We start from the raw sequence: 14,344 nt of genomic DNA on the forward strand, positions 1-14,344 counted from the left end.
TAATATAAAAGATCAGGTTACACTAAGCCCCCTGGCTTAATCCTCATGGGAGAGGTATCTAGAACACTGGTTTTCCCTAAAGATCTCTGTTTTCTTATTATTTACTTAGCGCAGAGAGTGTCCCTCTTCAAAGAGAGGTACTAGGAAAGATTAGAATTTTAACCAGTCCTCTAGATTTGAGGGATTTTGTCTTCTGACTCAGAACTGATTTTTTCCTCTTGGAAATACTGTCAATATTAGCTCTAGTTCCTAACAAAGCTGACTGGTAATTTCTCTTCCTGGTTCAGATTTATTTGAACCAAGACCAAAGAACCCTGCTAAAAAGAGTATGCTGACTTCTAGAGGAGGAAGAATGTATAAGTCTCTCCCAAAGGCTCCTTCCACTTGGTTAAATACCAAAGCATCTTCTTCCACTCTGGTTAAGGGGTTACTGGAAATCAAGAGAGCTGTGAGTACAGAAAAACACTTAGAAATGGTAGAGAGAGCATTAACATTAGTAACATTAGTGCAAAATTTTCAGTACCACAAATACTTAGTATAGCAAATGTAATGTTATTATATAGTAATCCATGCACTTTACACATTCAAGAGCAAGCATAAACCCCAACTAGGGTCATACTTTCTCCCTCTCTTCTCTGATTTAGGGCCTTTGATTCTGATGCAAATATGTTTTCCTATGAAAGTGAAGAAAATGATTTCTTACCCTGGGCATTTCATGATGACCAAAGAGAATCCATTTACCTAAGGACCCCAAATTGCCTTAGCTAGGTCACAAGGAAACTGCTCTGCCAGCTTCAGGTGGCATAAACATTACTCTTAAAGAGTGGAGCAGTGTAAGGCCCTTCTCATCCCCATGCTCTAGGAAAGATTTAAGCCCCAGTGGTCTAAGGATCGGTTTATGCATATAACAAATTCACTTCTCTGTGATTTAGAATGGCAGTACTTGTACACCATTCTTAGAACTGAGAAAACAGTCACTAAAAAGTGTCTTAGTAGCAGCTAACTCTCTCACAGATCCCCAGTTGAGAAAGGCTAGTCTAAGTAACTGCCCCTGGTCAGCTGAAACAGCATAAACTGGGATCCAGCCCCATTTGGCTCCTAAATGCTGAGACAGAGAGGGTGCTTTGAAAGTATGCACAGTTAAAAACTACTGAAAGTCAAAGACTGGTTACTGGAGGAGTGAATAATAAGCTCCCTGGTACTAGCAGTGAGGAGAGGGCACAGGATCCACAGTGCCTGTGCCTACCTCTTCCTGCTGGCATGGCTGGTCACATCTGGGTGTACTTCAAAAAACCTAGCTAGTCTGACGAAAAACTGCAATGGCAGAAGCCCTTAGCAGAACAGAGTGCGACTGCCCTGTCTCCAATACAATCTTGTTTATACCACTTCTTTCTTAATTCTGAACTTCTGAAAACTGCAGAGCATGAGGCAGAGCTTTTACTTTCCAACTATCCTCATCTTCCCCTTGGCTTGTTTCCATACTACAGAATCTTAAATAACTGCTATTACAACATTCCAAATGTTATACCCAGGAATCCAAATTTTCAACTTGCTGTTTATTAATGGTTTGTTACAACAGCAAGTATTAATATCATACTGCTCCAGCCCACCACGACACAAGGAGTTGGGAAAAGTTATCAACTTTCTTTGTTACCACAAAGAACCAGGTAAAGACCTACGAGGAGTCCTTCTTTTCACAGAATGAAAATAGTGCTCTGTGGACTAACCATGGACTTTCCAGAGTCCAATCTCTAAGAATTTCTAAGGCAACAAACAACTAGAAACAATTTAGCAACTGCTAAATAAATTTAAGCAGGCAGAGAACTATAACATTTAGTTTCATTTCCCTACTGAATTTCTCAACAAAGCACTTCCGTTTTTCCAGTATGTCAATCTCATAGGTACAGCCCTTTCTCTGCATTTAAATTCTCAGTTCTCCTCTATACAGTCCTAAAAATTTAAATTCTTATCCCCAAATTAAGATACTGTATATAAACTGTGAAAGGAGGAATTATCCCAACTACTCAAAATCTACAAGTTAGTTAATTTTTCATCCTAGAAGTCTGTTAAAAGGTTTTCTGGACATGAAAATCTTTCCTCCAACCCTCATTCTCTTTACAGTAGATGGTATATAATAGAAGGATTTTCCTATTTCTAAATGAAGCCACAGGATCTAAAAGCCCTGTTTCCCTGTACTAATCTATACCCAAAATTCATTTCTGTCAAAGATTTTTCTTATTTTAGTGGAAAGCTTGATTCTTAAATACTCCCAACAGTACAAAGACTGATCTAACTAAAATGTGGCATTTTCTTAAAATTAAATTTTCCAGAGCAACCACTTTCCTTAGAATACTTCTAACATGAACCGTCAAAGCACATTTAATATCCTCAGAAACAAAGACACTATTACATGAAAACAGAATACTCTAAATTTTTCTGTTCCAACTCAACTACCCTGACTATTTTAAGCAATTGCAGTTTTGCGCCAGACACAACTAGGCTGTCCCCTGAACTTGGGCAGCTCACCAGAAATATCCCAAACGCGCACAGTCTGGTCCAGGCTGGCTGACACGACCAGGTCTTCTGAAGGGTGGAACTGGGCGCACATGACGTAATGATTGTGCCCTGTTAACACACTGCAAGAGGGAAAGACAGACAATACCAAATCAGAGGCAGGAACCAACAGGCTCCTACCTGTCAAATGCCATATTCCACACTTAACAGGTGCACCTCCAAGTACACTCTTCTGGAGGCCAAGGCAAGTCATCCTAACAATTCTGAATTAATAATAGTAAGCAGAGTAGGCTGTTTCAAGCTTGGCTCTCCTCTTGCTTGTAATGTTTCAGTGTTTATTACTAGTTTCAAAACAACTGAGACTGCACAGCATTCCTCTCATTAAAGATGCATTAAAATATCAAAATAAATGAAATCTTATTCCTACTAAAACTGTTAAGATTTTAAGGGGGTATCCCTTTTAAAGGACGTCACTTTAAATGGTCCTTACATACTTATAAAAATCTCTATAACCAAACACAAGGCAAGACAGAGGTTTAGACCCCGATTCAGGTTTCTTGGAAACAGAACTGAAAACCAGCTAAAAATTTTGTCCCAAAAGCCTAGCTATATGACTTCTTTCCCCTGGAAAGAAATGATCAGAAAATCCAGGTTCACATACTACTAATGAGGTTGCTTCTGTATTTATCTTTTTATATACAAGAGTGTCTTACAAATACAATCTAATTAATCAGCAAACATGGCCCATTAGGGACAGGAGATGATTGTTCTAAAGAGAAGTTGACTATGAAAAAACTAGAAATGAAGGTTTTTTTGAGCTCTCTATCCTTGGCTTTACCAGACACAGGTTCTAGACTGCCAATTCCACACTCGGATGGTCTGATCATCTGAGGCACTCAGAATCCAAGGATATTCCTGAAAAATATTCCAGACAAAGGGGTTGAACATTAACAGACGTGTCCTTCCAGGTTCCAATTCTCTCTGTGGAGGAAATAATCTCATTATGTGACATCTCAGCTAGTCTTTAAACGATGCTGAGTTGCCAAGCTAGTGGTCTATTTCTCCTCACCATGCTACCAGCTCTTCCCAACTTCAGTACTTTCAACTATAAGGCTTAAGAGTGGAAGCAAGACCATAAGAGATTCTCAGAGACAAATAGTATAATGTTTACATTTACTTTTACATATATGCTTATGTATATGTCATTTATATTTATAAAGTTAATCTTATAAATCAAGATCCTGTGAAATGATCTCTATTTAACTCTAAGATTGGAATATTGTTTTATAGTCTGACTTGTGCCTGCCAGACCATCCAGTCTCAAAAAATTCCTGAGTCTCAGAAAAGAAAGCAGAAAGTAACACGTAAAAACAATTCATCCCTTTTACAGTCTTTAAACTTTTTAAGAGAAGGAAGTTATTTCTTAGTCACAGTTGTCTCTCCAGTGTTTAACAAAGAACTTAACAAGCACAAGGTACACACACACTTACTAAACTGAAAAAAATAAAAGAAAACAAGCTTTTTGTAAGTTCCAGCTGAAAGGTAACTTGTTCTGGGCAAGAGTCTTCAACAAGCCCTTCGTGGCAATGACAAACAGTTCCTTCTGAATAGGTTGCCTATTGAATGGTTATCTTTCTCAACTATTTCAGCTATAATTTTCACATTCATCTTCTCCTATTCTACCCTAATTCTTTTTAATTTAAAAAAAGGAGATACAGTGTAATTAGCCTGGAGTTTATTGTTTATTTTGCTATACACTTTCTTACTTAATTCAAGAACTTAAGTTTACTAAGAGTCAGGAATAGTACAAGTTAATTCTAATAGCATGTATTAATAATTATAGAGAAATCCAGTCAGGATCGGATGAGATTAAGAGGCTGGGAGTCTTAATCTTTAACTCAGTATCTGTCTACTATGAAACCTAACAAATCAAAAAAGGTAGTAAGCTTGGCTAAGGGAACAGCCTCTACCAGACCCTAAAATCCTAGGATAAAAGCACACGATTGTCAATGCTTCAAAACATTCAGTCAGTTCAGTTCAGTCGCTCAGTCGTGTCCGACTCTTTGCAACCCCATGAATCGCAGCACACCAGGCCTCCTTTGTCCATCACTAACTCCCGAAGTTCACTCAGACTCACGTCCATTGAGTCCGTGATGCCATCCAGCCATCTCATCCTCTGTCGTCCCGTTTTCCTCCTGCCCCCAATCCCTCTCAGCATCAGAGTCTTTTCCAATGAGTCAACTCTTTGCATAAGGTGGCCAAAATATTGGAGTTTCAGCTTTAGCATCATTCCTTCCAAAGAACACCCAGGGCTGATCTCCTTTAGAATGGACTGGTTCGATCTCCTTGCAGTCCAAGGGACTCTCAAGAGTCTTCTCCAACACCACAGTTCAAAAGCGTCAATTCTTCTGTACTCAGCTTTCTCTACAGTCCAACTCTCACACCTATACATTACTACTGGAAAAACAATAGCCTTGACCAGATGTACCTTTGTTGACAAAGTAATGTCTCTGCTTTTGAATATGCTATCTAGGTTGGTCATAACTTTCCTTCCAAGGAGTGTCTTTTAATTTCATGGCTGCAGTCACCATCTGCAGTGATTTTGGAGCCCCCAAAAATAAAGTCTGACACTGTTTCCACTGTTTCCCCATCTATTTCCCATGAAGTGATGGGACCAGATGCCATGATCTTCGTTTTCTGAATGTTGAGCTTTAAGCCAACTTTTTCACTCTCTTCTTTCACTTTCATCAAGAGGCTTTTGAGTTCCTCTTCACTTTCTGCCATAAGGGTAGTGTCATCTGCATATCTGAGGTTATTGATATTTCTTCCGGCAATCTTGATTCCAGTTTGTGCTTCTTCCAGCCCTGCGTTTTTCATGATGTACTCTGCGTAGAAGTTAAATAAGCAGGGTGACAATATACAGCCTTGACGTACTCCTTTTCCTATTTGGAACCAGTCTGTTGTTCCATGTCCAGTTCTAACTGCTGCTTCCTGACCTGCATATAGGTTTCTCAAGAGGCAGGTCAGGTGGTCTGGTATTCCCATCTCTTTCAGAATTTTCCACAGTTTGTTGTGATCCACACAGTCAAAGGCTTTGGCGTAGTCAATAAAGCAGAAATAGATGTTTTCCTAGTATTCTCTTGCTTTTTCAATGATCCAGCAGATGTTGGCAATTTGATCTCTGGTTCCTCTACCTTTTCTAAAACCAACTTGAACATCTGGAAGTTCACGGTTCACGTATTGCTGAAGTCTGGCTTAGAGAATTTTGAGCATTACTTTACTAGCGTGTGAGATGAGTGTGATTGTGTGGTAGTTTGAGCATTCTTTGGCATTGCCTTTCTTTGGGATTGGAATGAAAACTGACCTTTTCCAGTCCTGTGGCCACTGCTGAGTTTTCTAAGTTTGCTGGCATATTGAGTGCAGCACTTTCACAGCATCATCTTTCAGGATTTGAAATAGCTCAACTGGAATGCCAGTCAAAACATTAGTTAGCATCAAAATGGCATCTTATCTTGACATTCCTCCAAGAACACCTACTTAGTAACACCCCACATGTGATTAGCCTGCAAACTTCTGTTTGCCAGTTCAGCAAATTTAAAATCAAATCTCTACTTTTCCCAACAGAGAATCAATACCTTCCTCATAAAGGCCACTGAATCCAATTAAATTCAAATATAACCCTGAGTGCTTCCTCTTACACAAGGAAACAAAGCAGAGAGGCCAACACTCCACAGATCCTAGAAGAATCAATAACGTGATTCTGTTATCAAAAGCATTCTTCAGGAGCATGGAGAAGATTCCTACAGGGAAACTGAAGAGTGCTCCAAACCAGAGCCACAACAGTTACTTACATGATGAAAAAACGTAGTGCGGATGTAGTCTAAGTGCCCAAGCAATGTGAAGAGACAGCGCCGAAGCTTGTAATTCCACACCTGCAAAGAGAAAAATTCAACTAAAGGAATAAGGACATTAAGTTGTGAGGCCCAGGTTTCTCAATAAACAAGCTGGGATTTATTTTTTGACATCTTTAAATAGGTAGAAATCTTGACAAGGAATCTTGTTTAAGGTTGGAGGGGAAAAGACTACGAATGAAAATGTAAGTCGGCTACACACGTGTGGGAAAGGTTTTTCTTTTTTTCTGGGAAGAAATCATATCTATTTAATAAGACAAAATGTTTATCTAAGGCTCAGCTTGAAACTCTTCTACTGAATAATTGTGTTCTTAGCTTGAAAACAGACCCCTTACTTGGTGCTTACCTATCACCTTAATTGTGGGTAAAAAAAGTAGGACGGATATGACTTCAAAGGAAACAATAATATAACATATAGCATCACCTTTTGTTAGGCTTGGTGGCAAATGATGCCCATACATTCATGGTCTGTACTCATCTATCATGCAAATATACTTTAACTCAACACTATGGAAAATACAACATTGCTCAGATAGGCTGAGCTAAGCAGAAAAATATCATATTTAGATAAGAAGTTAACACAGCTACCAAGCATCAGGCATCAATGGACACAATTGAGAAAGATGCTGAAACCAAGACCATAAAGGTAAGATAGCTCACACTTCCCATGCAGAAAAACTCCCCAAAGTATAAAAAGAAGTCAGATGCTTTTTTTCCTTCTATAAAATTTAATGCTTGTTTATAATCTATCCAGGCCAGGCTATTACTGTTTTTTCCTATTTTTACTTAAAAATTGTTTTCTTTCATAAATCACAAGTAAGCCATTTCCTGTAACAAATCTGAATAACCCCAAATCCAGCATTTCCAAACAAGAATGTAAGCTCCCTAAAGGCAGGGTCCTTGTCCATCATGCTCAACACTACTCCTCCAGCATCTAATGTAGCAGTTAACACTTAGTAGGTGCACAAAAGGGATGTGCGGCAAAAATGAGAAAAGATAAATAACAAGAAAAGTGAAAATATTAGAATATCCTCACCTTCATGAGTTATCTATAAATAAATACACATGTATACAGTGGAGTTTGACTTTCACCCAAAAATTAGATCATACCATAAATACTATCGTGTAACTAGCTTTTTCTCCCTTATACAGAGTTCAGTTTTTTGAACTTTCATTATTTCTTGCTTCAAATCATCTTGATTCCTTTATAGGCCTCTATCAAGTTCCAGAACTATGAATTCTGAAAGACCTGTAGGGTTTTTAGACCCGGGCCATTTGTGATTCCTGTCTTACTGTTTGTAAATCAGGATTATACTAATGCTACCTTTACCTGGTATAGCAAAAAATATGACAGTCCACAAACATGGCTTTTCAAGATGATCCTACTTTCATCAGAGAAATATAAATCCCAGCATGACAGCACTACATAGCCATCAATTAGATAATTCCTTTATTTAATAACATCTTTCAGATATAATTCAAATCCATATAATTCACCCATTCTAGAATTCAGTAGTTCTTAATACATAGTTATTTAACCATTGGCACAATCAATTTTAGAACATTTCATTATCACCAAATGAAAACTATACCCATTAGGAGTCATTCCTTATTTTCTCCCAATCCCCTCAACCTCCAGACAACCATTAATCAACTGTCTCTACTGATTTGCTCTACTGATCTGAACACTGCAAGTAAATGAAAGATAATTCATTTTCAAAAGTACTAATGACTTTGGGAAAAAAATGTTTTCTTAAATGTCACTCAGTGTTTGTCTTAAACAGATCATGAAGAACCCAAGTTAACCATTCTTAATACTCTATGGTCATCACTTTACTAGAAATATGACCAGGGAGGGACAGCCTGAGGAGCTTCTGAGGCCCATCAGGTGGTCCAAGCTTCTACTGCCTGCCCCCAGGATCAGTGCCTAAAATCTAGGAAGGGAGCTGTCCTCCCTATCATTCTAACGCACATTTTCTCTACAGGCAGCTGTCACTCCTCATGCCTGTCATGTAAGTCCTACTGTATAATTTATAGCTTCCTAAGGCAGCTTTTGAAAAAGATTATTTTTTCCATGAAGTAAGTTTCTCTGGTGTGGTTGGATGCATCATCTCCTCTGCATTTTTAATGTTACTGCCAAAGCTCATGCTCTGCCCCTTTCCCACGTGGACTTTTGCAATGGTCTCCTAACTAGTATCTGCCTCCAGTCTTGCCCAAGTCATCCAATCTTCTCTCTATATTGCCATTTAAGTAACCTATTTTTTTTAAAAGAAGTGTGAACCTGGGGGCTTCCCTGGTGACTCAGTGGTGAGAAACGGCCTGCCAATACAGGAGACACAGATCCGATTCCTGGTTCGGGAAGATCCCACATGCCATGGAGGAACTATGCCTGTGCACACGCTCAGCTCCTGAGCCCAGGCACTCTAGAGCCTGTGCCCCACAGCAAGAGAAGAAACCACAATGAGGAGCCTGCACGTAGAGAGTAGAGAGTAGCCCCGACTCACGCAACCAGAGAAAAGCTTGCACAGCAACGAAGACCCAGCACAGCCAAATAAATAAATACGTAAACGTGAATCTAGTATCACTCCTCTATTTAAACTCCTTTAATGGCTCCTTGTTATTTGTTTGATAACATACAAACTTCTGAGTACTACAGAGAGATACTCCATAATCCGGCCCTGCTCATCTTCTGCTCCTCTCACCTTTCTTCCAGATTTTATACAAAACTAATTATAGTTTCTCAAATGTATCCAGCTATGTCATGCTTTTTGTTCTTGTACCTAGATTGTCCTTACCCATTTCATTGTTTATCTATGGTATATTCACTAATCTGTACACTCTATTATTAGGGTGAATATTTAACTCCTCCATTAGAATAAAAGCTCCTTGAGAACAGAGACCATTTCTTATTTACTTTTGAATTCTAAAAATAAAAACCAGCACCTGCAACATAGTAAACATTCAATAAATGTTCACTGGATAAGTGCTCTGGATAAAAAGCGTGAGCTCTATATGAATGAGACATCTGGCTTTTCAGTCCCTTCTGTGATTCCCAAACTTCACATCGCCTGTCCTTTACTCCCAGTCATGACAGACCCACTATACCTTAATCTTATAATCATCTCCTCCAGAGACAAACAGTGGCTGCTGCTTATGGAAGTCAATGCCTCGTACTGGACCTAGGGAAGAAAGCAGGCAATACATGTTAAAAAGACAGTTATGCTCCAAGTCTCCAAGGTGATTCTTATTCAGAATTTTCCAGTTCTATCCCTCCCATGTTCTTTAATCCTAAAGAAAGGTTAAACTGCTCCAGAAAACAATACTTATATTTCTTTTAGCCTCTTCCTAGAAACTGTTATCTTACCATCATGTTCATCAAACTTGTCAATGAGGGTACACATCCGATAGTCCCATAACTGGATGACCCCATTGTGTAAACTGGTCAGGATCCAGGGTCTTTTGGGGTGAAAGCTGAGTCCTGGATTTAGAAAAAAAAAAAAAAGACAATGATCCAATGAGCAAAGCAAGCCCCACAATGTCACCTCCTGCCAACTGTGATAAGAAAATGGGACAGCTAGGTAAAAACTGGGTTTATATATTCATTCACTGGATGCCACACATTGTGACTTATATGGTATCATGTGTTGGATTTTTTGTTGTATTTCCTTAAATACTGCTGGGCTCTGGTTTAGAATGCAGTTACTTGGAATTAGTCGATCCTTTTGAGGTTTGCTTTTTAAGTTTTGAATGAGTCCACAGCAGCCTTTAGCCTAGACCTAATCTGGCATCACTGTTAAAGCAATACCCATTTGAGATCTCTATATGATGCCCTATAGTATTAGGAGGTCTATACTGGCCAGTGGGAACACAAATTACTCCCAGCTCTATGTGAGCTCCACGGATAGTTCTGTCTTCTCCTCTCCAGTGGTTCTTTCCCAGGCCCTGGTTTATTTCCTCACATGTGTTAGTACTCGGACAAAGGCCTGCCAGGATCCCCTGCAGAACTTCAAGTTCCTCTGTGCAGTTCTTCCTTCTCTAGTATTTTGTCCAGCAAATTCTAGCTATCTCAGCTTCCCCGAACTCTAAACTCTTGTCTTCTCAGTGAGACCACAGGGCTCTTCTCCCCATCCCTGTACTTCAGCCTGGAAACTCTCTCCAGGTAACAAGCTAACACAATCATAGGACTCATCTTGATTTTTTTAAAAGTAATTTTACTTATTTATTTATGGCTGTGCTGGGTCTTTTTCTGCTGTGCAGGTTCTTCTCGAGTTGTGGTGGGCAAGGGCTACTCTTCATTGCAGTGTGTGGTCTTCTCATTGCAGTGACTTCTCTTGTGGAGCACAGGCTCTTGGGCACGCGAGCTTCAGTACCGAGGCACATGGGCTCAGTAGTTGAGGCTCCCAAGTCCTAGAGCACAGGCTCAACAGCTGTTAAGCCTCACAGGCTTAGCTGTTTTGTGGCATGTGGGATCTTCCCAGACTAGGGATTGAACCCGTGTCTTCTGCATTGGCAGGCATTCTTTACTACTGAGCCATGAGGGAAGCTGGACTCATCTTGTTTATTTCCCTTTTCTCAAGAGTCATTCCCATGGAGTAAGAAATGGCAACCCATTCCAGTATTCTTACCTGGAAAATTCCACAGACAAAGGAGTCTGGTGAGCTACAGTCCATTTGGGTCGCAAAAGAGTTGGGACATGACTGAGTGACTGAACAAGAAAGAATCACTCTCCTGTACTGCCTGTTTTCCAAAGCCTGAAAACCTTTGTTTCACATGTTTTGTTCAGTTGTGCAGATATTTAAGGTGGGAAGATAAACTTGGTCTCTGTTACTCCATTATCACTGGAAATGGGAGTCCACAGAAGTTTGGAGACTATACTTTCAGGTTTTTAATGCAATCCATATTGTTTTATGAAAATGGAGATAACATTATAATATTCTACAAACTTGTTTTCACTTAACTACATATAAAGCATCTCATATAATGTATCTCATGGGGCTTCCCTGGTGGCTCAGATGGTAAAGTGTCTGCCTGCAATGTGGGAGACGATTCCTGGGTCGGGAAGATCCCCTGGAGAAGGAAATGGCAATCCACTCCAGCACTCTTGCCTGGAAAATCCTATGGATGGAGGAGCCTGATAGGCTACAGTCCATGGGGTCGCAAAGAGTTGGACACGACTGAGCGACGTCACTTCACTTCAACTTCAATGTATCTCATAACATTTTAAGTACATCTAGACTTAGCCCCTTTTTTTTAATGACTGCAATGTACAAATACACCACTTTTTAAACTATTCTACTAATGGGCATATAAGTTTTTTCCCCTTTTATCTACCAGAAAAGATGATCCAATGAAAATGTTTCCACACATAATCCAGTCTGTTTGTATTATTACTGATTTACACTAAAGACTAGAAATGAGATTTGTTCAGGAACAGGGGTATGTGCATTTAACATTTTGGTAGATACTATTTAACTGCAAAAAGACTGTATCAATATACAGTCTCACCAAGTTTCTGAAGGTACTGAGAATGGGATGTTATCAGTTATTTGTTGTTTTGTTTTAGTACTTTAACACCACTTCTTTCATTACTAGTGAGGGAAAGAGTATTTTCATTTATTTATTTAACACTTTTATTTCTTCTTCTAAGCTGTCCGTTTTCCATTAGGTTGCTCATTCCCCACTCTCATTCCCATTATATACAGGAACATTCATTAATAGATATTAACTCTCAAATATCTCGATATCCCCTCCCTGGCCAATTTTCTCCCCTATGCCTGATAAGGAAATTAGGAGCAGAAGAGAAAGCTGAAGGATTATAAAGACACATTTCAACCGTCCAGGAATTCTTAATGGCACTCCTCTTTGTGATCAAGATTCCCAAGAGACATAGAAACGTCTCAAAATTTATTCTTACATTAATAATGGCTCCAGTTTCTGAGCTACTGAGTCTACGCCAGTCATCTTTTATATACTTTCTCATTTTAATTCTCTCTAAAAAAGAATGTTAATTACTCATGTATTACAAATAAGGAAATAAGATTTAGAAATGTTAAGTTGCCCAAAGTCCTGCAGTTCATTACTGCTGCTGCTGCTGCTAAGTCGCTTCAGTTGTGTCCAACTCTGTGCAATCCCATAGGCGGCAGCCCATCAGGCTCCCCCGTCCCTGGGATTCTCCAGGCAAGAACACTGGAGTGGGCTGCCATTTCCTTCTCCAATGCATGAACGTGAAAAGTGAAAGTAAAGTTGCTCAGTTGTGTCCGACTACCAGTGACCCCACGGACTGCAGCCTATCAGGCTCCTCCGTCCATGGGATTTTTCAGGCAAGAGTACTGCAGTGGGTTGCCATTGCCTTCTCCGAGTTCATTACTGAATGTTTCCGAATTCCAAAGTAAGCCCATATGACTGCATACAGCCAGTTTCTAACCACTTTGCTATACTGCATCTTTTTTAAAAAAAAATTTATATTAGTAAATAGTCAAGGTACAAATCTTACCCCCAAATCTCTGACTCTGCCATTCTAACATTCTAAGAGACTACTACTGCAATAGCAGTTTGCAATCCATCTACATTCAGTGACGCACAAGTTTTAGAGCTGTCATACTCAGGAAATAAAAATAAAAGATGTCCAATTAAATTTGAATTTCAGACAAACAACCCTAAAATACTAAAATGTTACTTTTTATCTGAAATTCAAATCCAATTCAGTTCAGTTGCTCAAGAGTCTTCTCCAACATCACAGTTCAAAAGCATCAGTTCTTCGGTGCTCAGCTTTCTTCACAGTCCAACTCTCACATCCATACATGACTACTGGAAAAACCATACCCTTGACTAGATGGACCTTTGTTGACAAAGTAATGTCTCTGCTCTTGAATATGCTGTCTAGGTTGGTCATAACTTTCCTTCCAAGGAGTAACTGTCTTTTAATTTCATGGCTGCAGTCACCATCTGCAGTGATTTTGGAGCCCCCAAAAATAAAGTCTGACACTGTTTCCACTGTTAGCCCATCTATTTCCCATGAAGTGATGGGACCAAATGCCATGATCTTCGTTTTCTGAATGTTGACCTTTAAGCCAACTTTTTCACTCTCCTCTTTCACTTTCATCAAGAGGCTTTTGAGTTCCTCTTCACTTTCTGCCATAAGGGTGGTGTCATCTGCATATCTGAGGCTATTCATATTTCTCCTGGCAATCTTGATTCCAGTTTGTGCTTCTTCCAGCCCTGCGTTTTTCATGATGTATTCTGCATAGAAGTTAAATAAGCAGGGTGACAATATACAGCCATGACGTACTCCTTTTCCTATTTGGAACCAGTCTGTTGTTCCATGTCCAGTTCTAACTGCTGCTTCCTGACCTGCATATAGGTTTCTCAAGAGGCAGGTTAGGTGGTCTGGTATTCCCATCTCTCAGAATTTTCCACAGTTTGTTGTGATCCACACAGTCAAAGGCTTTGGCATAATAAAGCAGAAATAGATGCTTTTCTGGAACTCTCTTCCTTTCTCCATGATCCAGCGGATGTTGGCCATTTGATCTCTGGTTCCTCTGCCTTTTCTAAAACCAGCTTGAACGTCTGGAAGTTCACGGTTCACGTATTGCTGAAGCCTGGCTTGGAGAATTTTGAGTATTACTTTACTAGTGTGTGAGATGAGTGTATTTGTGCAATAATTTGAGCATTCTTTGGCATTGCCTTTCTTTGGGATTGGAATGAAAACTGACCTTTTCCAGTCCTGTGGCCACTGCTGAGTTTTCTGTTTGCTGGCATACTGAGTGTAGCACTTTCACAGCATCATCTTTCAGGAGTTGAAATAGCTCAGCTGGAATTCCATCACCTCCACTAGCTTTGTTCATAGTGATGCTTTCTAAGGCCCACTTGACTTCACATTCCAGGATGTCTGGCTCTAGGTGAGTGATCACACCATTGTG

The 14,344-nt window shown here is 39.7% G+C and overlaps 1 protein-coding gene across 2 annotated transcripts in view; it reads right to left on the reverse strand.

The window, feature by feature from the left end:
- COPA (COPI coat complex subunit alpha) overlaps positions 1 to 14,344 on the reverse strand; it is a 50,760-nt gene that overhangs the window by 35,003 nt on the left and 1,413 nt on the right. For both annotated transcript variants that reach the window (XM_069545707.1, XM_069545696.1), the window contains exons 2-6: positions 9,790 to 9,903; positions 9,531 to 9,604; positions 6,366 to 6,446; positions 3,353 to 3,429; positions 2,527 to 2,636 (exon numbers count right to left, since the gene is read on the reverse strand). In XM_069545707.1, coding sequence (XP_069401808.1) covers positions 2,527 to 2,636; positions 3,353 to 3,429; positions 6,366 to 6,446; positions 9,531 to 9,604; positions 9,790 to 9,903 — 456 coding nt within the window. The remainder of the gene's footprint in view (positions 1 to 2,526; positions 2,637 to 3,352; positions 3,430 to 6,365; positions 6,447 to 9,530; positions 9,605 to 9,789; positions 9,904 to 14,344) is intronic.

The sequence above is a fragment of the Ovis canadensis genome, chromosome 1 (genome assembly GCF_042477335.2).
Source record: "Ovis canadensis isolate MfBH-ARS-UI-01 breed Bighorn chromosome 1, ARS-UI_OviCan_v2, whole genome shotgun sequence".
Taxonomy (NCBI): Eukaryota; Metazoa; Chordata; class Mammalia; order Artiodactyla; family Bovidae; genus Ovis; species Ovis canadensis.